The following is a 27,717-nucleotide window of genomic DNA, read 5'->3' on the forward strand; positions in this document are numbered from 1 at the left end:
TTTTTAAAGCCAGAGTTTCAGTCATACTGTGAGCAATTATGACAGTACAATTAAAATCAGAAGAAAGATGTAAGAAGCTGCCCATGTGCAAGAAGTTCAGGGAAAATTCAGAAATACTGCATTAATTAAGATGTTGCAGTACTGCAGTATACACTTTGTTGCAGATGTAAGCAAAACATCCTTGAGAAAAGGTAAATTGAGATAAGGTTGATTATACTGTGTAAGTTGTTCTTTGGGTTTAGAGGCCTGTATTATAGACTCATAGAATGGTTTGGGTTGGAACAGACCTTAAAGATCATCCAGTTCGCATCCCCCTGCCATGGGCAGGGACACCTTTCACTAGACCAGGTTTCTCCAAGCCCCATCCAATGAGGCCTTGAACACTGTGGGATGGGGCATCCACAACTTCCCTGGGCAACCTGTCCCGGTGCCTCACCAACCTCACAGTGAAGAATTTCTTACCAATATCTAATCTAAACCCACTCTCAGTTTGAAGCCATTCCCTCCCATCCTGTCACTCCAGGCTTTTGTAAATAGTCTCTCTCCATGTTTCCTGTAGGCTCCCTTCAGGTACTGGAAGGCCACAGTGAAGTCACCCCAAAACCTTCTCTTTTCCAGGCTGAACAATCCCAATTCTCCCAGCCTTTACTTATGGGAGAGGTGCTCCATCCTTCTAATAAACTTGGTGGCCTCCTCTGACTTACTCCAGCAGGTCATTGCCCTTACTGTGCTGAGGACCCCAGAGCTGAATGCTCTAGATGGGGTCTCACCAGAGCAGAGGAGTAGAATCACCTCCCTTGACCTGTATTTTTATGCTTACACAGTTATCAATTTGTTTTCTTTGATAAAGGCAGCAGAGCTGGTTCAAATGTTATGTGAGGTTTGCAGTACATACTAGCTTATGGTATCTCATATGTATTGGTTTATATTATAAACCTAGCAAAAGGTGTTACAATTTTTCTGGTTTCCCTGAAGGTACCTGTGGCACCTATAAGAGAAAAGGACTCAGTCCTGCTGGTTCATTTTCCCTTCTCTCACATGTGGGTCACTTTGGAGTTGAATTCAAAACCATGTTTCAGTCAGGTCCTCTTCCAGGCAATTGTACTCACACTAAGAGCTCCCTGAGGTAGCACAGCCAGGCTAATATGGCAACACTACCCTGGCCCAGGTCTGCCAGACTGAGTGGTCAAGCTCTGTACTTTGGGGTCTTCTTTGCCCTCCTTCTGCTCTATCAACCCTTTAGAGGCCACAAGCTACAATGAAAGAGGGTCTTAGGAAGGGTGATGAGCCAGCTCACTACATTTTCCATAGGTCAAAGCCTGCTGTAGTGGCTAGGGAGCTTATCTTAACAGTGTGTTGGTGTCACAAGACTGTTTTTATATTTGAACAGTCTATGATAAAGAACAACTTCTGAAAGGTCAACAAACCCTATTGAATACCCTGGAATGACAAAGCTGGGTTTCACAGAAAGCCATTGAGCAGGCACACTGGACCAGGGAGACGAAAGCAAGAGCATAAGAAAACAGTGGGAAAATCAGAGAAGGCAAGAGAAAGGTAAGAAAACAGCACAGAGTAAAATTTATAGTGCCTTATGAACAAGAGCTTTGGCTTTTAGCACTTCTCAGCTTTGGGATGTTTGACTCTCATCTGAAACAGGTGGCCTGACTTCTTTTCTGAATCACGTAAGCTCTTTTCTTGGGTCACTTAGCATTTAATAGGCTTTTATAGGTATACACCTATTATAGGCTTTTACAGAGAGATCTGGTTATACATGTAAATGTGCACACGTTTGTTTTGTATGCATATGCATGTATGTGTAGATACACGTATATAAGCCTTACATATATGTGAGTGCGTTTATACCTGTATTTACACACATAAAATCTGCCTGCTTATCTTATTTTTAACTATATATTTAAGATGGTTGCCTTAAGACTTCTACTTTTCAGCACCCAGCTTTTCAGTGATTTGATTTTTTTAAAGCTGGAGTAATTGTTTCTGCCAGAAACAACTCTGCTGAAGTGCACTGTTCCTTTCAGAGGATCAAAGTACAAAAGATGTTCAAATAAAAGGAGAGATTAAATTCTGCAGTCTACATTTAGTCATGGCTAACTCTACAGTCAGTGTGTGCAGACTGTAAAGGCTGATCTTTCACAACAGCATATTTCAAACCTCAGGAGGGTGTAACTTTGTATATTAGGTGTAGGTGTCAGCAGAGCCTGTGAAAATGTTTTCTATGTAAAACAATTTTTTTCAATTTTTTTTTTCTTGGAAAAGTGAAACTTTGCTCCTCTTCTGTTCTTCTCTCTTTGTCCTTTCCCAGACTTGTTCTGTGTGAGTAAATAGAGGGTGAGGAGTATTTTCAGAACTGAAGAGTCCTTCTTACCCTTTGCAGAAAATGTATCCCTTACTGATGAATCATTTGCAGTTACTCAACCACTGTATTGTTTGTCGCAACTTTTATTTTCTTTGCCCAGCAGCATCTACCCTGATGGGTTTTACTAAACTGGTAAGAAGGCATGACCCCTGCTTGCTGAAGCTAGTAAGAGAGAAAGAAATAAGGACCTATAGTACAAAACAATTCATTTTTTAATTTTTTTTTTAACCAGAATTCTTGTTCATCTGCTGCTTAAACACAACAAACCTTTGCATTTGTTTTTGTCAGCACATGGAAGAAACCTGTTGTATCTATGTAGATTTGCTGATAATTCATCATCACCTTGGTGCAGTGGGACTAATCTAGGAGTAGTAGTATCACACCCTCTTCAAGCAGGACCTCAGCAATCGTGAATCTTTCCCATAAAGAGCAGCCTTCTGACAGGGACCATATCTGTCAGGGATGGCAAAAAATATGATGACATTCCCTGTAACCAGACACAAAGCTTAATTGCCACTGTGCTCGACACAGCGATGTCTGTCCCCTGCCTCACAGTTTTGGGGAAGTGACAGTAGGTGGCACTGGAGATTAGTAACACAGAAGGACGAATCTGTTATGAAATGGAGCCGTTTCCTCACTGGCTCTCTGTTTAACCAGTTTTCCATCCCCACAGATTGCTGAAACTTTGCTGCGTTCCTTTTGCAAGCCCCGTATTACTTGAAGCCTGAAGGCTTCAAATGCAAGGGTGCTGCTTGGGAAAGCTCCAAACTGTGAAGCAACACTGACAGCAGCAGCCTACTGAAGATGCTGTATTCCAGCTTGGGGTGTGTAGAGTGATTATTTTGCCAGCTTTTTACCTGCAGCTTTTTGAGACCTGGCTTATACAAGCACACTCATGCATAGCTAAATCAAATCCATGATTCTTCGTTAATGAGGAGTGAGTGAGATGTGGGCTCCTGCCGGTGGGTGGAGCAGCGAGAGTATCTAACAGAAGTAAAGGAAACATCCCGGGGAGTATCCAGTTTTCTTTGTCTCTAGACATTTTGTCCCACACGCCAGCAAAAGAGGAGGAGACAGCTCTTGGCAGTTCTAGGAGGAATTAGGGTAGAAAGTGACTCAGCAGTTTCCTGCCTGCTCCTTTGGTGGGAAGCAGAAAACAGAAAAATAGTGGCCACCTTAAAAGCCTAATGTAATTCTGAAAATTTTCAGAGTTTCCCAGGAAAAGCCTTTGTAGCCTTCTCCTGGAAATCACCATGGGGAGAGAGGGGGACGGGTCCCACCTCAGTTTGTATTATCCCTATCACCCTCTGTGTGTGCTTGGGAAATATGAGCTCTTCCCACGCATATTTCCTGTTCTCTCGATCCTCCTCCTTTTGCTGTGTCCAATCACTGTGAGATGAAGCAGCATCACACTGCCATAAACTCTGAAATGGCAGCTCCTAAAATTGGTGTGTTCCTCTCTCTCAGGATCACTTCACAGTAATCATTGGCAATGACTACAGCACAGCACAAATGCCACCAAATTGTTTGTGGAGCAAGTTGACATTTTAAGGGTTGGAGAATATATGACAAAAAAGGCATCACCTTTCACCAACTGAAATAAGTTTTGTCCTTGTCTAACTGCTTTTAAATCACAATGACATCATTGACTGCTTTTATACTTTGAAGGGCAGGGTTTTTCCTTTAATGCTTTATCACATTATTACTTCAGTATATCAGATATAAGGTATCTGATATTAATTATTAACTTTAAATGCTTTGTCCTAATCTGTTCAGTCTTACTGCATGGCTTTTTGTAACTGAAATACTGTTTTGTTGATACTTACTCCCTCACTGCTTTTGCTGGTATTTTCTTAACTGCAACAACCTTGAAGTAACAGGATTGGACTAGGGCTGGGATTTTGTTTGAGTTCTGAATAGCCACTTGAGTGGAGCAATTTATACCTTTTTAAGGAATGGTATGAAGTGTGAAGGCAGATGGTCCCTGGGGGAACTCCGTGTTGTGCCTGGAGCAGCTTGTGCTGCTCCCTTTTATGGAGGGTCCTGGGCTCTTGGAGGTCTAGGAAGATGTATGTGACCAGTGCTGTGTTTACTCCAGCTCTTAACCAAACCCTTTGAGGAGGGCCAAGTCCTCATTGGTCCCTGAGAAATATCCCAGCATAAGAGAGGTTCTTCCCACATTAGACTACCCCAGCTCTGTGTACCGAGGAGCCAAAGCCAGAGGGCCTCTCTGCCATCAAAGATCTGTCCCATCACCATCTCCTGTGAGTGGAGCTGGGAGCTCCTTTCAGAGCATGTGCCACCAGCACAGATAGATGGAAGCTGTGTGAAGATGAAGTTTTTGAATCCTGTTCTTGTGCAGAAGTCTTCCTAAGAGGCAAGTCTTTCCCTCAGTGAAGGTGTTATTTTAAGCATGTGTGCAACTTGTACTGCAAGTGAGATCACCTACCACCCTGTTTAAAAAAAAAAAAAAAAGGTTGGGTTCCCAAATTGAGAAAGGGAACAGATAAGGTGTTACCTTTTTATTGTTACTTCTGTTTCAACTTTCCCTGAAGGAAGACTTGGGAAAGACTCATCACCACCCTGGTAAACCGGTTAAACAGGAAGGAAGGCCTCTGACGAAAAAGTTACACCCCCTTGATACTGAAAGCACATAGGTCATCTAAATGTGTCTGTGAACAGGAAAACACAGGAGACTGAATATTCTTCAAACGAATTATGTGTTTCAGGTAAGAAGTTGCAACAGATGATTCTTACCACTTAGCAAGTGGCCCAGTCGTCTCCTCCTGGGCTCCAGTGAAATGGAAAAGTGAGCCCACAATGTGCCAGGCTTTGTGGAATGCATGTGCATGCTGAAGTCTGGGAAGTATTGTCATGTGCTTGGATGGCTCACATGCTGTGAGCATTGTGTGTTGCTTTCAAGTCTCTTGGTTTGTAATGAATATTTTAGAATACTTGTTGAGATTCTCTCTTAAAACCCCTGATCCCAGAACCACATGGTTATGTGAAAACGCAGCTGTCATTTAAAAGGAAAGGGAGGGTTCATAGCTGGAGGAGGAAAAAAGCCAAACCCTCCAAAATGTGAATTCAGAAACCACAAGGCAAAGGAAATTAACCTAAAAACTTAGGGTGTTTGTTGTTGGCTTTTTTGCTTTGTTTTTTTTAAAAAGCATATCAATTTTTTCTCATTAGGTATTTTTGAAAATTCAGCTTTATCAATGCGGTTTGCATGATTCAAATGATGTAACAGTGACAGGCAAAGAGCCAAATCACTTCCTGAATTTTGTATGCTGCTTGGAAAAAGATCGGAATTCGACCCTAATACAGAGCTTGGTTGTTCCAACTGAACTTGGATGTGAGACTTAAACCAGTGAGATTTACACCACGGCATGCCAAGATTCCCGTCTAAATGGTTAATTTTAAATACAAGCCTATATGAAAGAAACAAACAGTGCTGTAGGAGTGTCTGCTCCCTGCCAGGCCCTTCCTCTGCCCTGATCCAAGGCTGGGAGAGGGAGCTAGTTGTGCAATCTTCCCATTGCTCACAGGAGCTTCCCAGGTTGAGGAGAACAGGGGGTGGAATACACGGACCAGCCTTGGGCACTGTAGCTAAACTCTGTGCTTTTAAAGACCACTGGGGAAGCAATCATTCTCCTGAGCAGTATGGAGAGCACAGGAGATAAGCATTGATACACAGATAGATGGAGGTGGGCTCTGTGTGTGTGAATATTTGTTGCAGAGGTGTAGATGAAGCCTTAGTGGCGAATGAGCAAGGTTGGTTGTTAGGCATTTATGTGTCATCATCGGCAGAATTTGTTTGAAATGTAAACAAAATATTTTAGGAAGAGTTGAAAGGGTGTAAAAGGTAATATATTTTCTGTGCCTCAATTATAGTCTTCCAGGTGACCAAACTTTTTTAAGGAAGATGGGGCTGGAGAGAGATATCATTATTTTATCTTGTAATTTTCCTTAAATTCCAGTTTTCGAGATGGATTAAAAAAGAATCAAAGACCTTAGACTTCTTGATTTAATGGCTATATCCTTTCCTTTCTTGTTTTCCTTCTTTTATTTACCTGCTCTAGAAATGAAACAGGGGAAGTTGTAAATGGGGACAATTTCATACAAAAAAATGCCTGTTACTAGTCTTTCTTTTTTTCTGAAAAAATGGTGCAATCTTTATCTAAAGACATAGTATACTTTAGGGTTTGCTCTCAGAGAAAGGTGGAAAGACTGTAATTGAAGTTTAGATCACAAATCAAAATGGTCTCTGTCATTTTGGTTATCTGGCTTAGTGTAATTTCACCAATGCCTTTCTTTTTTTCAACATGGTTAAAGCAAACCAAAGCACGCAACACATGGCATTACCAAGCTGAGTTCTTAAAAGAGTGGTTCAGCCTCTAAGTTGGAGATTTCATTTCAGCCCATTTAAGTTTTCATTTCGCTTCTCATTCCCCACGGTGGGTGACAGAAGCTTATGTCACCTAGAGTTGGACTTAAAATGAAACAAAAATAAATAAAATTGTGTGTGTACGTTCTGTTGTAACATAGATTTTCTGTGCAAGGTGCTATTATCTAAACTAATACAATATCTTGGAGACATAATGGAAAAGCTATTTGTGGAGCTAAGCTTTAGCAATTTCTGAGCACATTTTTTATCTCAATAGCTTTTTCTTTTCCTGCTAGGGAATACATTTTTCATTGAATTATTAAATCAGATGTTTCTGTTTCGTTTATGTGATAAAGTACTCTAACACAACAGTGTGCTGTATGTGGTATTGCTGTTCTGTGTCATCTGTGTTTTTTAGGCTACATTTGTATCAGTAAACGAAACAGGCCAAGGCCTTGAGGGCCAGTGGCCCAGAATAGATTGTGATTGTAGAACTAAACTCCCTTCCTAAAAAAAGAGATACCCTCATGCCTGCTGACAGCAGTTTCTAGTACATGCTGCCCATCTGAACCAGAGGAGTACTTGGCACATGCCAAAATTAGGTCAGGAAGCTTGCTAGTAACAGCATGAATGATGGTGAGCTGCTGCAGAAGCTCATGCCCTTGCCTGCTAATTTACTAAAGAAGATAGGGCCTCAGGCTCTGAAGATAAATCTTTTTTGTAAAACAAAGAAACAAAAAAGGCTGAAATTGATTTATTTATCTTTTTTTTTTTTCCTCCTTTCTATATGGCATATCTAAGATTTTGGGGTGGAGTGTTTTGAATATTAATTGGAGTCTTCTATGTTCTCTTAACTTTCTTCACCTTATTACACTAAGATAAAAAGTGGTAGAATATGAAGAAATTTGAAGCACAAAGAAGAGGAAGATGTGAATGAAACTGACAACCATTATTACAAAGCTTTCCTAGCTACTTGGTTTATGTCCCTGGATTGTGTGGCATCCAAATGTAAAAATAATGAAAAAAACACGGAGATTTTCTTTAATGTTTGTCAGAATTAGTATCTTAACATTTAGATCAATTGTTTCCAGCATCCTGTTGCTATATTTAGTAGTCAAGGATAATAACAGAATGAATTTGTTACTATTTGTTACTATTATTTAATAATAGCAACAACAATAGTAATAATAAAAATATGTCTGGAAATAAGGATCAGGCAAAAGAATATTGAAGCTCTACATGAAGAAAATATTTCCACCCTGTGGAGAAAGCTCTAAAGCAAAAAAGTATACTGCAGTGTACTGCTTTCATCATATTAGATATTTTGGGGATTAACCTTTATTTTGTGTTTCATTTCAGTGGTGTGTAGCTCCAGTTCTGAACATTGCTCTCTTGACCTTGGAACTCATATGAGACTTTCCTGAAGATTAATAAGACTGAAAAGAAGAATGAACCATGGCATACTTTGGAAGGGTGCCTTTCTCACACAATGAATTCCATAAAGGACAGGCTGGGGACCAAGCATGTTACCCAGTGTACCATTCTGGTTCTGATGGACAGATCCCCCTAGGATTTGATCGAATAGTTGATGAAGTTAGCAATGAATTTTTTTTTTATGGTTCATCACACTCACATCATCATGAAGAAATCTTTTCCCCATCAGATGTCTTTGGTCTGAATGTGCCTGGCCAGCATTTTTATGGTCAGCCTCTAGTTGCTTATGGAGAACCTAACCCTGAAAATCCCATCTCTCACTGGCAGCAAGGCACAGTGTCACCCGCGGCTGGATTCAGATCTTATTTGCTGTCTGATTACAGAAACTTCTCTCTGGTGGATCCCTACCCCTACAGTCAAGGGAGAGAACTCTGTGGGTGGAGTGGTGTAAATTCAGTCACAAATGTGTTTGGTTCAGCTGTGGAAGGAGGCAACACAAGTCAGGGTTTTCCCATAGGCTTTGACAACGCAGATGCTCAATGTCCCGTGTTCTTAGACAACCGCCCATTTGGGCAAGAAGGGAGAGATGAAAGTGGAAATGGGGAAGCTCGTTTCACCAACACTTCCAGAAGATGCAGCACAGGACCTACTTGGCCCTATGGTTCTGGACATGACAGAGAGGTATTGAAATTCACTTATATTAACAGTCCTTAAAATTTTTTGTTCTCGTTTGTGTCCTTGTAGTTTGCGTATTCGCTCGCACTGTTGCAACGTGGATTAGAAGCACTTAATTTGAAAACCTTATGAAAAATGAAACATTTATGCCTCGGGGGAAGCAAAAGCATTTTATACCAGAAGAGAATCTAGATTATGGTCTAGAATGCTCCAGTAGGCTAATTTTTTGGCTCACTGAACCATAAAACTACCACAGAAGGATAAGTACGGAAATGTAGAGTAAGATGTGCTTGAAAGAGGTAAGATGATGACGAATCTTTATGGTCTGATATGAAACCTGAGATTCAAAATAACAACATTATGCTGAATCTAATTCTTTTGTTGAATTAGATGGTTGTCTGTGTGTCTAGCTTGGCTGACGTATTCTGATCCTGACAGATGAAACATACCCTATCCTGCCTTCACCATGTTCTGCATGCACTTACGTGTGCATATATAATTATTTTCTAAAAACAGACACGTCTGCTATAACTGTGGAAACTGGATCCTATGACACACACTCTTAGAGCTGTCTTTTTGAGGCAAATCCTTTATCTTTTTTCCTCTTCCATCAGGTGTTCATAGCTCTATTTGTGATTTTGCCTTTTTTAACAACCATGTCTTATGGGACTCTCATGACTCTCTGATGTTATATCTGTCCTCATTTTCTTCCTTTCAAAATCCTGACATAGAGAAGGAAAAAGAAAATGATAAATCCACCCTTTCCTCCAGTCCTTGTTAGCTTTCTGAATCATTATAGGAATCCTGAAATAGCCTACAGGATACCTCTGCACCATGAATATTAAAAGACAGTTTGGGTTTACTTTCTGCTTTTAACTCCCAGTGATCACAGTATCTTAAAGCAAGGGGGAAGAGACATTTGATTGACTTGTTTCTATGCCTGTGAATAGGGAGAACTACAGAAGTAAACATATGCAGGCCCAGACAGATGGGGAGGCAGCAGGGGGAAATATATCTGAGGACAGGAGCTCTTAAGACTAATCCTGTGCACCACATTTTGGAATTTGAGTGATGAATACAAAAGAGGAGGGGATGAATAGGTGGAGAGACAAAAGGCTGTTGTTGCTTTTTTACTTATGATACCAAAGCATGCTGACATCATGATGAAAAGAACAAGCCCTCTCACGAGAAAAGTAGAAAATAGTGGGATACAAATGAGCAGGAGGAGATTAAATTGTGGTATGGGAAGAAGAGGTGCTACAGGAAGCAGGCATATAAAAACAGGCACAAACGCTTCTGTGACAGAGGAGGAGAGAATTGTAGAGGAGGGAAGAGGAGAGGAGTTGAGTCAAGGGCGACTACAATCAAATATGTGGGAAGATTTGATTAAGCCAGGGAAGTATTTGAGCTGTTTAGTGAGGAGAGGAAGAAATGGGAGAGAGGAGAGAATTGATTCGTAGCATAAAAATCGGTGTGGTCACAGGAATTCCTTCAGGGAGAAACAGCCACGTCAGGATAGAAAGAGAGCCAAGGCAAGGGGATGGTAGCTGAACTTTGAGATGATAAGGGGAAATAAAAGTGAAAGAAAATTGAGAGAGGGAAAATACTACTGTAAAGTAGTAACTCATTGCTTCTGGGCTGGGAGTTTTGGAAAAGGCAAGAAGTGCTCTGGGATGATGGAGCTGATGCCAACTGAAGACTATCAGAGTGGTTGAAAAAGTGGAACATGATAGTGAAAGAAGGAATGAGCACAGATTGAATTTGTGAGGTTCAAGATGAGTAAATGATACATCCAAGTAGTAAGAGATGAGAACCAAGATTGCAGAGTGAAATGGAAAGAATACGTGGAGGTTAGAATTGAGATAGGTTCTAGGCAGGCAAGATAAAACATTCACATTGGCTGAAATTATACTGTCACTCTGATCCTTAGCTCTTGGATGCAGTTGTATGGCCCTGGGCTTTATTTAATGTGTGCTAATCAAAATATGTCCACTGTAATAAAGGCAACTTTGAATTTCTCCTGTCTTGTCATCACCAGGTCAGATGTTCAAAAATAGTAAACTGTCTTCATAATATCCTGGTGAAAGGAGATGCTATTTTTTCTATATTAGGAAGAAAACTGAAATATAGCCTAAAAAGTAATATATTTATCTGTTTATTTAGAACCTAGTTTTAGAAGCTAATGTTTTCAGAGTTATTAAGAAGACTGACATCTCTATCTGAGTACAATCATCAGACCAAACTTCATGATTTTGTTTTGGGTGCTCCAGAAAGGAGGAATACACAATTAGTGTTCATATTTGGGAAGGATGGTTCAGATGACTTGATTAGCATAGTGTGATAAATCTGTGGATTGAAAAAGATAGAATCCAGCCATCAAGGAAGGCATTCTGTTACTTCATCCCTGTTGTCATCAATTCTCTCCATACACAATTCTGTTCCATTCATTGCTCACTTTCAGATATTTGCAATGAGTAGAGGCTCAAGTCCTGTTGAAAAATAATGTGTAATAATATGATCATGTAATATTTCCAGCCTACATCTTTTCATGCATGTTGCACTTCCTTGTCCAGCCAAAAAGAATCTTAAATTCTGTTCATTAGTTATTATGATGATTACAAATTTCCATAGTTTTATTACTAAAATTATAAAATAAATCTTTTACCATGTCTCAGTTTCCTCCTCTGTGACATGTTATTAGTTGCTTCTCTTTCTGAAAGGCTTTAAAAGCCTCATGTATCTCTCTACCTGCAACAGAATGGGCTTGCAGATATAATAGTATTAAGTTCTTTCCTGGAGGTAATGTTCTGACTGAAAGGTTCTATGGCAAACAGACAAAGGGGTCCTCTGACCCAAAATAGTGGCTCAAGACCTCTGGTCTCCAAAGTGCACAGAAAACATTTGGGGATTTTTCATGTTCAACAGAATATTCTGGCTTCCTATTATCTGTCTTAGGGACTTCTGTGAATGATTCATAGAGTTTGAGGGGATCCTGAGCTTCCTGGAAGGCCATAAGGAGAGAAAATAAGGACTAAAATGCACTGCAGGATAAGCTTCAGTTTACCCCCTCTCCCTTTTTTACACTCAACATACAACTTCTGCATTTAGAGTTATTTGTGCTCTGACACTAGGTGAATTTTGAAAGCTTTATAATTCCTTATGTTCTGCATGGAGAGGAAAAACTGTTTTTACCCAGGGTAGCTGATGCTTTGTGACTTTGTGTTTTTTCTCTGAAAGCATTTAGAGTGCAGTCAAAATGGGGTCATTTGTGTTTATTTGGAACTCCATCAATCAAGGGAAGAATGATAAAGTATGAAAGGTAGCTCTCATGGAACCAAATGCAAGGTTAACCTCATGATCCTGCTTCTGATATCTATGTAAGAGCTCTGCTTTCTCTTTGTATTTTTAGGGTGCAGGTTGGTCTATCCAGCTGGTTGAAGCAAATCAAGGAAGTAATGAAAACACAGTTGGTTTTTGCAACGCAGTGGAGAAGTAAGTAATGAAACAAACTTCATTCAGCCAACTATCACATTTCATTTATTTATATTAATTGGATTGTTTATGCCTGTGTATGGAGTCTGACTGAGATGGAGTTAATTTTCCCCATAGCAGCCGTCGTAGAGCTGGGCTGTGCCTTGGCAGCTAGAAAGGTGTGGATAAAACACCAGTGTTTTGGCTGCTGCTGAGCAGTGTTCCCACAGCATCAAGGCTGTCTCTCCAACATTCCCCTTCACCAGTAGGTTGGGAGTGGGCAAGTTCTTGGGAGGGGGCATAGCCAGGAGGAGTGACACAAACTGATCAAACATATAATTCCTTAACATATGATGTCTGCTCAGCAGTAAAAGCTGAGACAAAGGAAGAGGAGGAGAGGAGGAGTGATGACGATGTAATTTGTTATTACATTTGTCTGAAACCCTTCTTCCTGGAAAGGGGCTGAACATTGCCTGCTGATGGGAAGTAGACAATAAATATTTTGTTTTCCTTTGCTTCCGTATGCAACCTTTGCTTTTGCTTTTATTAAACCACCTTTATCTTGACCCAGTAGGGCTTTTTCCCATCTTATTTTCTCCCCCTGCAGCTTGGTGGGCACCTGGCATCCACCCAAGGTAAAACCACCGCACACTGCATTCCTGAATAATGCCATAATTCCAGTATCTACTGAAATAAGGAAACGCTTCTAATTTTGGTTTAAAGATTAAAGTACACAAAGAAATGTTAGTTAAAAAAATATTTTCTCTCTTAACTGTCTCTTTTATCAGTGAGAAGTACATTTAACTCTTCAGTGTTGGTGGCTTATAGCATATAAAACTTAAGATCCTTTTTCTGTCGTTGTTTTGGACAATATTAGTGCCTTTGTAGCTCAGAGCAGGAAAAAAAGTTGGAGAAGCTGACTGAGAACAGAATTTCGACCTACTGTCATGATGAAAAGTGAGACTAAGCAAGTGACAAAACCTCCTTTAATTATTGTTTACCGTTACAGTTAATAGCTTGGCTTAATGGGATTGAACTTTTTTTACTTTCTTAATCTTCTTCAGAAAAAGAAATTGTGTTGAAATCCAAGCACACTAAGAAATATGAGCTTTTAGACCATCTGTGCAGATTCATTTGCCTTTGTAGATACTCACTGATCACACTGTCAAGTTGTTAGCACAAATGCATGCTTTTCCCACCAGAAGCCTAGTTGGAAAATAGAGAGCCGCTTTTTTTTTTTTATTAGACCTTAATGAATTGATTTTGTTCAATGTCAGCCAAGCCTACTTCTCTTAAGGGGAAAGAAAATCCAACCACAAAACCTAGTTTGATGTTGCACTGAAATTAACAGTGAATATATTATGTATTCATATGGGGTGGATGGTCATCTTCAAAGCATACTCAGTCACATACATCTCAGTTTTCTACTTTTCCACAGTTTTTCAGGCTGAACTCCAACCCAATTCTTCTACCATGAGATGCACGAAGGCACATTTCATATGACAGTTTTCCTCTCAGATTTTCAGATTCTTTTAATGTCTAAACATTCTAATTATAGGAAAAGCTTTCTATTGATTTTTGAATAAATGGTTTTATTTACAGGGCTAAAAGATAAATAGAAATAAGCCATTGCTGGTTTACAGGAACTTGTTTCTTGTGCATCCCGAGCAAATACTCTTAAAAAGAAAATAAGAACAACCTTTGCTTTTCTTCTATTAAATAAACAGAAAAACATGTTTAGGAGAAAAGGTCACAGCAACCAAAAGACCAAAAAAGTCATAAATTTTCAAACAACTTACATACTCAGTCTTGCCAAATGAGCATCCTTCTAAGGATGCTCAAGGTCCCCAATGAATCTCAATTGCTGGCAGTTTCATATGTCAGAGGCAAGATGTATAATTCAAACTCTGTGTCATGCATACTTGCAGCTCCAACATGTAACTCAAATAGAAACCCGTCATGTTTTTCTCTGGGTAATACTTGTACAGGTAGAGGTCTATAATTGAAACATTTGGTTGTACATAACCATAAATCAGTCTGCAAAATCACTTTATCATGTTACTTCTACAGTTATGAGCATAGTTGTAGTGAGCATTCATCCATGGATGGCTTCAGAACATGTCCTGAAGTGAGTTTGATACCAAGATACCAATAGTCTCAGGGTTCAGTGCTGCAAAATGCAGAGTTTCCTCCACCTCCCACCATCTTCAGGAATGGGCTCTGCACTGCTGAGGAATACGTCGTGTTATGAAATGCTGTGAAATAGCATATCCCTGTAAATGGTAGTACTTTCCACATACGCTGAATTGTTGCAGCACAGAAAGCAAGTTACACGAGATTTTCTTCATGTAACACTTGTATAATAATTCAGCTACGCTTTGGAAGACCTAAAAGTACCAAGTTTTGCAATGGGCGTGTTTTGCCCACCTGCTCAGGCCAGAAGCCCTTTAGTCACACGGAAATAGTAGATGGCCGTAAATGAGCAATGCTTTCTGAAACTGGATGCATTTTCAGCTGAAAATCATGAAAAGCAAATTTGTGTCCCCACATTTATCCTAAAATATAAGCAGTGTGTGGGTAGGGAAGGAGATGAGGTTCTCTTAGTTTTGAAGTGACTGCCAGTGAGTCGAGGAGGTGAGTCATGCCCCGTGTGTGTGTACACAGCCTGTTAATTTGATGCTGGAAGAAAGGGTAGTGAAATTTCCAGCCTTATTGAGTCCTTGGCCTTCTCACAGAAACAGCCTTCAGGAGTGAATTTGGTGATGGGGGAAAGTTTTATATGTACCTTGCACACAAAGAAAATAGACTGACATCAGCTACGTAGGTCATCCAAACAGCCTCTGCAGTATAATGGGTTTAAACGATGAGTGTAAATCTACCTTGTACTGGAGGTTCTCTTGTCAAGCCTCATTTCCTCCTACCCCACTGAAACATCATGCCCCTTGGTTTTTCATTATAAGAAATGGGCTGCTTGACTGGATTATTAATTTTGGAAACCTGGGCTTTTTTTTTCCCCTTCTCGTACTTAGAAATGCATGGCACACAAGAGTAGTTCATATGGTTAAGAGACTTGGGCAGCAGCTCTGAGGTGAGGGTAACAGCAATGAAGACCTTTAGGTGAGAGAACCATGGTTCAAAATACACTGTAATCAGGGATGGTATAAAGCTCTGCCAACCCAGAAGCTACAAAATGCTTCTTGAACTAACAAACAAAAGAGAATGCAGTATGCTTAATACAGCATGTTGAAGTTTAGCTACTAAATATTCAGGGCAATTAGTGAAATGTGAAGCTTCAGCTGGTACAGTATGTACCCTTACCTGCAGCTGCAAAGTGTATTTGCTTAAAAAGCAAATTGAATCTCAGATGACAGACATAATACCTGTGACCAGTGTTCATTAGGAAATGGTACCTCAGGAGGAATTAGTTTCTGCAAGTCCATGGTAATTGGAAGGAGAAGGGGCAGTGTATTTTATAGGTAATGATATATCAGAGGGACTCAATGACTGTAGCAGTTACTGTACTCTACAGACATTTATATAAATACCCAGGGTTTTGGTAATGAGGATTTCAGATTGGATTTGAGAGAGTTGTGAAAATAGAGACTGCTAAAGGTTTTGCATAGGAAGCATGCTCCTGTGTTCATTTTGTGTAGCTGTCCTAGTCACAGCACGTGCCCTTGGTTAGTTTTGTGTTAATACTCAGTTATTTAAGTATATATTTGAGCACCATTGTTTCTACTGTGCTCAATGTACACTGAAATCTCTGTTTAAACTCCTTTTGGTTTCACTGAGATCAAGCTCAGCAGTGATGCTGTCAAGTTTATGAAGATTTTACTGCTGGTTTTCCTAAAAGTAAAAGATGTAGTTATGTGTGCTATCTGATATGTGGTTATCTCACTAATGTAGTGGGTAAACAGAGTTTTATTCTAGCAACTCTTTATCTGCTGTTCTTTTATGTGTCTTCTAGAATTTGTGTTTTATTCTTAAAAGAGATCAAAAATGCCCACCCATTTAGACATGGTTTCTTTACATTTACTTTCCAGAATCAGAAATGCCTATCCTGCTTCTGACTTAAAGACAAATACCGGGAAAATCTGGAGTGTCACAACAAGGTTCCCAGACCATATCCTTGGTGGAACAAAATTCAGAATCAGTGTTTGGACAGATTTTTCACCATCTCCTGTACTTCTTACACAACAAGGTAAGTGATTGAGGTGTCCATATCCTTCCACAACTGAGTTCCATGGAGATGATAACAAAATGCATTTGTTGTCTGGAAAGATATTTGGAGAGCAAGCCTTATGGGAGTCTTGAGTCCAAACTTTGTCAAGCACGTTCAGTGAGTATATTTGCTGTAAAATTAATATTATGTTAAATATAAAACTCTTATAATGTGTAGATCTCTACTTTCTTTTGTTGCAATTGGGGTCAATTCTGGCAGTCCCAAATGGGCCATCATTCAGACTTTCATCCAGGAGGAATTCAAGTTTGTGCCTAATTTAGAGTGTAGGGGTAGCCCTTATATAGTCTTGGAACTTCTCACAGCCTTGACTCTGTTTTTGAATGTAAAACTTAAGAATCTACAGTGCTGAAACTCCTCTGCACCCAAGGTTGTGTGCAGGTCTGGGAAGGTACATCAGTGATAAAATGAAAAATTCCAACTAGGTGGAAAGAATAGAGGAGAATAATTTCTAATTGGAACAGTTTACCCATGGAGTTTGTGGAGTCTCCAGCCTTGGAGGCTTTTAAGGTGTTATAAGACAAAACTCTAAACAAGCTGATCTGAATTCAGTGTTGATTCCAGTGTGGAGGGGAAGAGGCTGGAATAGATGGACCTACTGAGGTTCTTCCTAGCCTAGATTATTCTGTCACTGCTGACTGTGGGAAGCTGCCACTGCTCCTGTGCATCCTGTACCTCTCATGAAGAGAGAAATCTTAATTCCAGCTCTGGTAATTTTTATTCCTGCAACATATGCAAAAATGAAATAAATTACATCTTCTTCCCCCTCTCTTCCTGTTCTGTTTCATTAAGTGATAGTCTTTTTTTTTTTTTTTTTCTGAATCATTTCTTCAATTGTCAAGGAATTATTTGGTTGTAACAGGCTGAGTACTAGTTTGTGTGGCAGGTTGAAAGCTGAAAATCCAAAGCTTTACAGAATGTCAGTCACACATATAAAAAAAAAAGCTTCATAAATAAGATAACCAAGACTTAGAGACTTCACAAGTTTTCTGCTTGATTTGAGAACATCTACATAGTTATTGGAAAGCCTAGAAAAACAGTAGATTGTATCATCTCAAACCAATGTTTTGTGGATGCCATGGAAAATCTTGGAGCACTTGGACCAGAAGGTAGTAATTGCAACCCTTCTGTCAGCCAGGCAAGGGATCTACATCGAAATTCCCTGTAAAGCAAAAATCTTAATTACTGGCAAATGTTTTATCATTTAACATTACAGATTGTTTGATTTTTTTTTTCAGTCTGCTTAACTTTGTTCACAAAATCTCTTTAGAAGGCACAGCTAAAACTGAAAGGGGATGTAAGAAACAGTTCTATCCCAAACTTGCTTACAGACTAAGTAAGTGACAAGGGTAAAGTGCAGGAAGGGAGAACACTTTTCTGCTCCATCTAATATAAAGAATTGTTGAGTTATGCAAAAACCTTTGGCAGAGAAAGGAAAGGAGAATGAGTCTAGAGAGTACAAATGATACTAGCAAATTTCAGATTTTTTCCAAGGAGTGACCTGAGAAAAGTGCATGTCGCAATTTTAATTCAAGATTCAGTGTCATTCTTTGTTTTCTGGAGTGTATAAATTTAGCAAAGAGGCACTGCAGTTTGTGTCAAACCAACTATGCTTAAAAACAGCGAGTTGTCAGAGGGCTAAATGTTTAAAACTAGTAAAACTGGTAGAAAATGTGTAACTGAAGAGGCTTTCAGAGCAAAAGAAAAACTGTTTTTCAAAGAAAATGAGCATTTTTAGGAGACACTTTTGAATCCATTGATAGATTTGTTTTTCCCTGGGTATGACCAAACCAAAAAGCAAGCTAGCTGTGGTAACCAACTCTGTTTTATTTATCTGTTTCTGTCACAGCCCCCTCCCCTAAAAACATCATCTGTTCTCTGGTTTTTTTCTCAGTATTATATCCCCTTAAACTTCCCTGCAAAACCAATTTTATGTTTCTTGGTTTGTTCTAAAATAATAGCATGGCAATTCTGAACCAGATTGCTATTCTATTCTGTTCTATTTTTTTCTATGAATTGGCTGCTGTGGGCAAATGGGTAATTCAGAACCTCATTAATCCTGATAAAACTGGTTGGTTAGACTCAGTTTGAGCCAGGTGTCTGAACCAGGACCAGTGTAAATTAGTCAACACACAAAGCTGGGTTACATGTTTATTTTCTGGGGATTTGTAGGTAGTTTCTGTTTATGTATCTCAAAGTTCACTTAAAACTTCCAGAAAGGGCTTCTATGGCTGCTGCTTTTGAAGCAATAAAGAAATACCACAAATGAAAAACAGAAAGGAAATTCTATTTTGTCTGTAGCTGTTAACAGAAAAACTAATGAGATTACCTATGTGGAGGAAGTCCAGGCTTTATTTTTCATTATTAAACCATCTCTGTACATTTAATGAAGACTTTCCACTGAAGAGTCAGATTTTTTTCTGCTAGAGAAAGTTAGACTTGCAGGATCAGTGCGGGTCCACTGTGCTCTACATGCCTGTAAAGACAAAACCTATCAGACATTTTCCAGATTATGCAACTCTTCTTTTCATTTTTGATCAATTCTTCAAAAATGGACAAGGAGGAAGTGTATTGGCAAGTGTTGAAAAATGACTTAAAAAGCTGAAGTAGCTCTGGAAAAAAAATCTCAAAATGCTGGAGTATTTCTTAACAGCAGGTTGTACAAACTGACATAGAACTTCTTAATTTATAGAGATTGTATACTTATTTCTGTAATATTATGTGGTTATATATATTAAATAATTTTGACATAATAAATGACATATATATAAAATGCATTTGAGTAGAAATTTACTACTTTGTTATGGCTAAAAAGGTGTGCATGGCAGAAACAACAAGTGAAATTCTGTAGCCTTCTTGTGTCATGATTGGCTACAGAGTCAACTTTTGCATCAGGCCATATTTGCACATTGGAAATGTACCAAGATGTAAATCAGAAAAATTAAAAAGAAAAATAAATTGCCATTTGTCTTTTCCTTTCTTCTTGGAAATGTTGCTCATCTCGTCTTCATTGCAGCTACCTAACAAATTGCTAATTTCCTCTAAATGGACATAGATCCAGTGACACGTAAAATATTTGAAGAAAAATTTAAAAAATAATAAAATTAAGTGTGTCTTGATTTAATTCCTCTTGATGGTGCTAGTCTGCAGCAGTTGTTAGGACTTACGAAAAAAATCTTATTTTCTTTGCTCAAGTATCTAGCCTGAAATTCTCTAGCAAGCTACTATTAATTTTTCTTGCTATCTTTATTTACAGCTGGCTGTATCACTCATGACTTAATTGTAGAGATCCTCCGCTGCACAAATCAATACCCAGCCCAGGAGGAATGCTTTCTAAGTGTTTATGGGTCTGATGAATTCTTACAAAAGTAAGTATCTCATTAAACCATGAGCCACGTAAACAAGAACCATAGGGAGAGTTAAGAGCATTGTGTTCCAAACACTTCATGTGTAGTTTCTGAAGCTCCTGAAGCACACAGCACTTATGTTCTTCAGAGATGATGGTGTGCTCTAGTACAAGGATTCACATCCTTGCTCCTTTATATAAGCTTTGGGCAGCTTTTAATAATTTGTTTCACTCCATTGCCCTTCTGGTCTTTCTCGTCCATAATACAAGGATGCTGCTACTTCCACTATCTCATAGGGATGTTGTCAGCATATTCTCAAAGAGAGAAATAGCCAAAGAGAGGAGAAACAATATTATACAGCTGCATAGCAGGGGGGTTTTCTTCATATTCAGTGGCAGTAGTAGTAAAGCAAATGAAGTCAGCACTTTGGTGCTGACTGCAGGTTAAAGAAAAACACATTATACATGCAAACAGGTCTTTCTGAATGTATGTAGTCTACTAGTAAGGGAGTAAATGTTCTGATTCACATTAATTCCAGTAAACTCTTGTGGTGGTTGAAAGCACTACTGGACTCAGCTAGTTGTTTCTTGCCTTCTGGCAGCTTAAATTCAGCTGTCAGCAAAAGTGAGCAGATTCTGTGTTGAAGCAGCTAAAGTGCAGGCACTTGTCAGCTGTGCTGTGGGGATGGTGACTTTGAGCAGAAGGGGAGAAGTTGGCAGTACTCTGTGGTAACATGTTAAGCTGGCACTGCAGGAATCGCAGCTCATCTATTAGAGATGTAAAAAGTGTTAGATAAAATAGGGTATGTCTGTAATTGAAAGAGAAAATTTTAGAAGCAGTCATATTTACAGTAGAGTGTAAAAATTACCTGAACCAACCTAAAGCAAATCAGTTTGATTAATGAAAGTGATGTAGTTGTGAGAACAAGTGTCACACTGTATAAATTAGCTTTGTTCTGTATCCAACTTGAACACTTGTATGCTAACACAAGCACATGGGTCAAAAGTTCAGATGTTTATGGTGAATTATGTTTGGAAACTAAAGATGGAGACTTCAACACCTGTAAACCACCTCTTCCCTTGTTCAAATCTCCATAAAGCAGGAGCTGGGACAGCAGAGTGCTGTGTGAAGCATTAGAACACTAGAACCACTGAGCAAAGAACCAGGTCATACATAAGATTTGTTAATTACAGAAGAAAGCCAGGGCTTTTTTTTTTTTTTTTTTAATTATTATTTTCAAGACTCTCTCTTCTCATTTCAAAGTAACTGCAAAAAAAAATAGAAAGAATGAGCTGTTGTACTGAGAGTGAGCTCAGTGTGTTTCAGTACAGTGTACAGTACGTGCTGAAGAGTTTTGGTTTCACTGTTAGGAAGAACTCATCAACAGTGGACTGTTTAAATTCCTGCACTTGCAAAAGCTCTGCACGTCTCATTAGCAGTGGAACAAGGTCAGCAACGTTCTCAACTTTGCTTTGCTCCTTCACTGTCATACAGAAAGCACTAAGCTGCACTTCCAGCTTCAGCAGCTGGTAAGTCCATATTATGCCTGTTAAGTTCAGCTCCCTTTCTTCTGCTTCTTCATCAGAGTCAGAAGAAATTTGAAACCCCAGACCATAATGATCCGTTGGGTAGCTTAACATGGCCTGCAGAGTTGCCTCAGGGTGAAATTTTTCCTATGTGTGGGCTATCTTTAAGTGCAAATTGGTTTCCTCCCAATGTTGCTAACACAGTGATTTGATGTACTTGTGCAGAGTTCTTCCCTAGAAGAGTATTTGGAAATTATTCAGGGATGAATTCTGGTAGTTGCCCAAGTTATGAGACAGCAAAAGGAATAAATACTCTGCTGCTCCTGCTTTACTGTAATCCAGAAAAAAACTGAAGTGAGGCCAAAATGGTGATGTGATAAATTGTTCTCAGACAAAGTGGAGCAGACAGCTTTGTGAACATCTGTCAAAAGCTTTCATTTACTGTTACATTGAGCTGCATTAATGAGCACTTCATCCCACCTCCTGCAGAAGCACCTGAAAGACTTGATGACTTCTGAAAGCCATTTAGTTTTGAATGAGATGAAGGAAAAAAAGTACTTGTGTGCTAATGACCATTACACTCAGCACCAAAAGATTTCATTGTCCATTATTCCCTTCCTACAGAGAGATCCCTGAGCTCATATCCCATCTAATTCACAAGTAGAATATCAGATTTTCAACATCCAAATTTTAAAAATATCAGAAGGTTGCATATAGACTGCAGCTGAGTCTGTAATTAATAGAACCATCTGTGAAATTCTGATTTGGAATCTCATTTGGTTTCTGGTCTTTAAGTGCACTTTGTGTACTGATTGGAAACCCTGGCCTTGCTGCAACCTGCAAGCTTTCTTCTTCTTCCTGTGTTTTCAAGTATTTCTTACAGTGCCTGTAGAAGCCTTGAACCTTGTCCCTGCTGCTTCTGTCATTGTAAGGTGTACTTTAGTTCCTCAGTTGATTTGCTGCAGTTCCTTTTTCAGATGTTCAGTGTAAGTGCATCTGGAGGCAGAATCCTGCCTGAAAGATGCAGATTCCTTGAAAGAAGAGAAGACTAAACCCCACTATTCCTGTCATCAAATTCTACCACTATTCACAGAAGTTTCCAAATTTCATACGTATCCAAAGGCTATACTTCTCTGGGTTTCCCAGCTGTGGGTGTGCTCTCCACTCCATTACACTCGTCCTGTTCATGATCATCTTATACCTCTTGGAGGGCCATCTGCTGTTTCTAAGAATTCTTTATCATACCATCATCCCAACCTTCTACATCCACCTTCAAATCTTGCTCTCACAGTTTACAATCTTTCCTTTGATTTAAAATGGATACCCCTAAAAATGATTTTATGATGCCCTTCATGAAAGATGTTATATAGAAGTAAATTAAATTGGGCTTCAGCAGCTTGTGTCAAATTACTCCTGGCTCTTAATGCCAAAAACAACCCTTCTCATGTGTCAGCAATGAATCAGTCCTCCATTTAGACTGCATTGCCTTTAGAAAAGCAGGCCACAAACTCAGGGCATCCTGAAATTCCAGATAAAGCAAAACACATCAGTGTATATATAAGAATAGGGGATTTATTTTTTTTTAATTTCTTAATTTTTATTGATCTGTCTGCTATCAATAGGTTGCAGTAGTGCAGATCCAGCAAAGGAATGTAGTACAAGGATATTTATAAGCTTTATTTCTAAACACACTTTGTTTTTAAGGCATTAGTGTATTTAAAGTTCCATCTGCACTCTACCACACTGTAATTTGCACAGGTACCTTACTGCTTTGCAGTTCAGCCAACACAGTGAGCAGGGGTATGGAACTGAAAAGTGTAAATGCTTATCATTTCTTCTCACATGCTTGCCTGTGACCTTATTGATGACATTTTATTATTATTTCTTTTTTTACCTTACTAATTCTGTTCTCTGGGAATTGAAATCTAAATAAGAATTGGTTTTCACTCAAAGTTTAATCTATTAATTATACACTGGGCAGAGACATAATCGTGCAGATTGGAATCATAAGAAGCAAGTACCTTTGGATGAACATGTTCTTTGTGAAAAATAAATGTAATTTTCTCTTGTCACTGCAGATTAAGTTTCTCATTCAGAGATGCTGCTCAGCTGAGTCCCTTAAAAAAAATAGTCTGATTGAACCGTGTTAGGGTTTGGAGCTAATAGCACATCAGAAAACCTTGCTGTGGGGAAGCCACTAGTAAGGGGGTCTCTCAGGAGAGAGGGATTTTCCCTTTCTCTGCTTCTGATATATTGTGAGACGACAGGCAAGTCCCTTTATTTTGACCAGTCATTACCATGTCTCCTAAAGACAAGGACTGCCTTTCTCTTCATGTCATTTGTCATGGCATTCCCACAAAGTTGTAATCTCCAAGTGATTTCAGAAAAAATTAGGGGAAAAATTGAGTTAATAATGTTGTAGTGCTTTTATTTTTTTATATACAGAGCTCAGAGGGCTGTAAACCAGTTACTAATAATCATATTATCCTCCAAAGGAAATATATTGCCTTTGTCTTAATGGTACAGGTGCAGTAGCAAATGTGCCTGGGGTACAGCTAAAATCTGTCCATCTGTGGTGAAGCTACACTTCTATTTCTTGTATTTCACTTTTCATCTAGACCAGGTTTCCACATTATTTTGCTGAGGCATTAATCCATTTTGTCTAGTCTCTTGTGTAACAATATCTGTCAAAATTTTTCTCTTTGTATTTGTGCAAATAAAATCCAGTCATGAAGTCAACTGCATGGCCAGTACTTCTGCCTGCAATATTTCAGGCAGCACTGCTGTGTCAATAAAGGATCTGATGATGTATAGTATCTGCCTGACACAGCAGAGCTAACACAAACCACTGGTGTCAATGTAGTTATAATCAGAAAGTTCAGCTTCTCTTGGCATAGCTTGTGTTACCTGGAAGCGTGATGACATGGAAAAATTACACTTGCAAAAGGCAGTTTTTATACACCTGTGGTACAAAGCTGTAACTACAGGGGAGGGTAGAGCTGTACACTAGCAGAACACTCCTCTGTATTGGTATAGGTATATTGGTATAGACCAATATATCACCTTTGGTGATGAATTCCTGTCATTGGCTTGGTGTGATGTTGACATTGCAATAGGAATCTGTCTACTGGATGAATGAGGAAAAAGTGAGTCAGGGCTCAGAGATGTGTTTCGTTGTGGTTATATTCTTGTCACTATGCCTGTCCCCAAAGGTTGGAGATGAGGCAGAATGCAAAGAGCAAGAATAATGGTGGGGCATAAGGCAAAAACCAGGTGTGAGGTAGTTCTAAAGTGTTAAGGAAACTTTGTAGTCTGACCATTCAGGAGCCACTGAGACTTTCACTGCTGGGACCGAAGCTTCTTCACAGCAAGTGGCTCCAGTGACCCAGTGGGTCCCCACTTGATTCCCTTCACACTCCACTCTCACACAGTTTCCTCACTGACTCAACTGCAGTCACGGAGAGTTCATCATCAGAGTCACGAGGCAGACTTGATTAACTGAAATGAGGAGAGGAAGAAGTTTCAAGAAAACCATGAGAAGGCACAACACAGAGACGTGCTGAGGAGCAACAGAAGAGAATGTACGCATTGGTGCAGTCACAGGAACTGGGAATTGGTTGCTTGGACTTTTGCTTCTGAAGGGATTTGAGGAGGGTGATACACAGATAGCACTAGTGCAGGTATTTCACCGTGGTACCTTGTCATTTAACTGCAAACTGTTGAGGTTAAAGAAGAAATCACCTGTGTTAGATGTGACAATACATCCTGTGTTGGTGTTAGCTTCTCTCACTCTTACATCTGTACATCATGATCTTGAAATCAAGAAATTTTGCAAATGTATGGAAGTGCTACCAAAGGAGAACCTTTGGCATAGGTATTAGGTATTTGTTTTGTCAAATTAAAATGAGTTTGTCCTCTGTGATGTTTAATGTATAAGTTTTAAAAAAAAAAATCCTATATCTACACTTACACCTTTTGTCACCTCTAATGTTTTACTTAACTACAGTGTAGTATGAGTGCAGATTATTTATAATAGGTATTAATTTCCTGTAGTTGTGCTGAATGGCGATTAAATACAGTGTATTTTTTAGTGTAACCATTCATTTATGCTGGGAACCTCTGCTGCTCAGTGTGAGATTTGAGTCTCCCCTAAGTCAGACTTTCCATGATTTATTCATAGGGTGAGCATTTTGGTTTTTTTTTTAAAACTAAATCCAGCTATTTTTATTCAGACATTCCATCAAAAGCCTATTTAAGTAGAAAAAAAGTTTATATCTGAATTCTGAGGTTTTTCATGGCCCTTGACAAACCAAGAAAGAATCGTCTTTTCTTCATGGACCGGTGAGTTCTGAAACAACTTACCATACTGCAAAACTGTATAAATACAGAATATCCTTTTTTGTGCTTGTCTGGCTCAAGGCTTGAAAAAAGCTACATGAATCTAATTGAACATACACTAGAGTTGTAACTGATGATGCATACTAACTTTTGGTGATCAATTTGCCTTTGTAAAACCCATTGTTGTTTTTCCTACTCATTAATCCCAAAGGATTGTTTTCTGATGTAAAAAGATGTTTGCCTGAACTCTGGAAAAAAAATTTGCATTATTTCACCATTTTAAAACAAGATGTGGAAGGGAAACGGTGAAATCATTTTTGTTCCAAGTAATTTCAAGTGACAAACCAAGGTTGTATTATAACTTAGAAGAAGTTACCAAGTGGTAAATGGGTTAGAAGCTACTCTGAGGAGGCAAATAAATAAGAATAATTAATTCCCCTGTCATGGGGGGAAGAGCATCCTTGACCAGCAGTGTATTTTGTAATAACCACTCCAGCTGAGTGAGTAGAGCTCTATGTCTGACCTTAGCTGCCATATGACTTAAGAAAGACCAGCTCTGCTTTTACCACCTCTGTGTGAGCTGCACAGGGTGAGAACTTTGATATCTTTAAGAATCAAGGGCCACCTGTCTTAATATATGTGATTTTCAAAATTCTAGTTAATATTTGATTTTCGAGTTGGGTATCAGACACTACAAATCGTTCTGCAGTGATGCATTCATAACCAGGATACTTTCAAATTGCACTAACTTGGGTTTGAAGAACATGCATGAAAAATCTCGAGTTTTGGGAGCACATGCTGTTGGTTAAGGCTGTTCTCTCCCTGTGCATTTTTGTTCTGTTACAGAACTTAATGGTCAGTGATACAAGTAATCAGTCACTTAATTGTTTTCACACCATCACTTTTCACAGAAATAGGCGCTAAGTACAAGGATTTTATTATTCAGTCTCCTTTGCACTTGGACTATAGTCAACTGGTGCTTTTAGGAAAGGGAGCATAGAAAAAAAAAAAAGAAGGAAGTAACAAGCAGAGATAACGATTTGTTTGTTTTCTCCCAAACTGCAGCGACCACACTTTGGGCAGCCATGAAAGTCTTCGCAAGGCAACCCCCTGCGTTCAGCTTCGGCTGCACAACACTGCTCACCTGAAGCAAAGTTTGGCTCGAACGGTAAGTTGTCTTTTTTCCCTCTACTTTCTTTAAGCATCCCTGAGGGAATAAAATTCCACCAGTCCTAATACATAGCAACCTTCAGTAACAGTCAGAGAGATTATTTGCTTTCCTGAGGGTGCATATATTATTGCTGAACTCCAGGTGAAATGTACTGGGGAACATCTCTGCTTTGCTCCCATATTTATATCTAGTGAGTGACTGCAGAGAACACGAGTGAAAAAGACCGAAGGTTACTTTTTCAGAAAAAAAATCGATTTGTCAGAGTTTAATGCTGCTTTTTTCAAGTGGTCAGAGAATTCTTTTCCACTGGCCTTTCTGTTTTGAAATACAACAAGGGCAAAACTTCTCAAGGTACTGTGTAGAATGAATTAGATTTGGATTCTTGTCATTATCACTGAAAACCAGAGTAGGTTTATAAAAGCCAGAATCACTGATGGTGTGCTTGTGCATGCATGATGCGTGTGTCTGTGGTTGGTTGTACCCATGCAGAAATGCCCTTGCAGAAAATGGTTGTTTTATCATCATCTCTAAATCCAGGGAGATTGCCATTAGGATTATTTGACTTTAAGCAACCTTGTAGTGGATTACTGAGCTTCAATGACACTGACCTGTGCTACTAAATGTGAGCTTTATTCTCAGTAGGTAACCTTGATTTACTTCCAGCCCAAAGTTTGCAGTGCAGCAGAAGCTTTGCTCTGGGCAGTGTTCACTGGCAGTGTGTTATCTCTGTTCACAGATAGTACCAATAACC

The 27,717-nt window shown here is 39.2% G+C and overlaps 1 protein-coding gene across 1 annotated transcript in view; it reads left to right on the plus strand.

Annotated features, from left to right (window-relative positions):
- The first annotated feature begins 8,219 nt into the window (after positions 1–8,219).
- Positions 8,220–27,717, plus strand: part of PIK3C2G (phosphatidylinositol-4-phosphate 3-kinase catalytic subunit type 2 gamma) — a 194,870-nt gene continuing 175,372 nt past the window's right edge. The window contains exons 1-5 of the mRNA XM_029963387.1: positions 8,220–8,879; positions 12,283–12,365; positions 16,388–16,545; positions 19,841–19,952; positions 26,861–26,963. Coding sequence (XP_029819247.1) covers positions 8,220–8,879; positions 12,283–12,365; positions 16,388–16,545; positions 19,841–19,952; positions 26,861–26,963 — 1,116 coding nt within the window. The remainder of the gene's footprint in view (positions 8,880–12,282; positions 12,366–16,387; positions 16,546–19,840; positions 19,953–26,860; positions 26,964–27,717) is intronic.

This window comes from Manacus vitellinus, unplaced genomic scaffold (genome assembly GCF_001715985.3).
Source record: "Manacus vitellinus isolate BGI_N305 unplaced genomic scaffold, ASM171598v3 scaffold_5_pilon, whole genome shotgun sequence".
Lineage (NCBI taxonomy): Eukaryota > Metazoa > Chordata > Aves > Passeriformes > Pipridae > Manacus > Manacus vitellinus.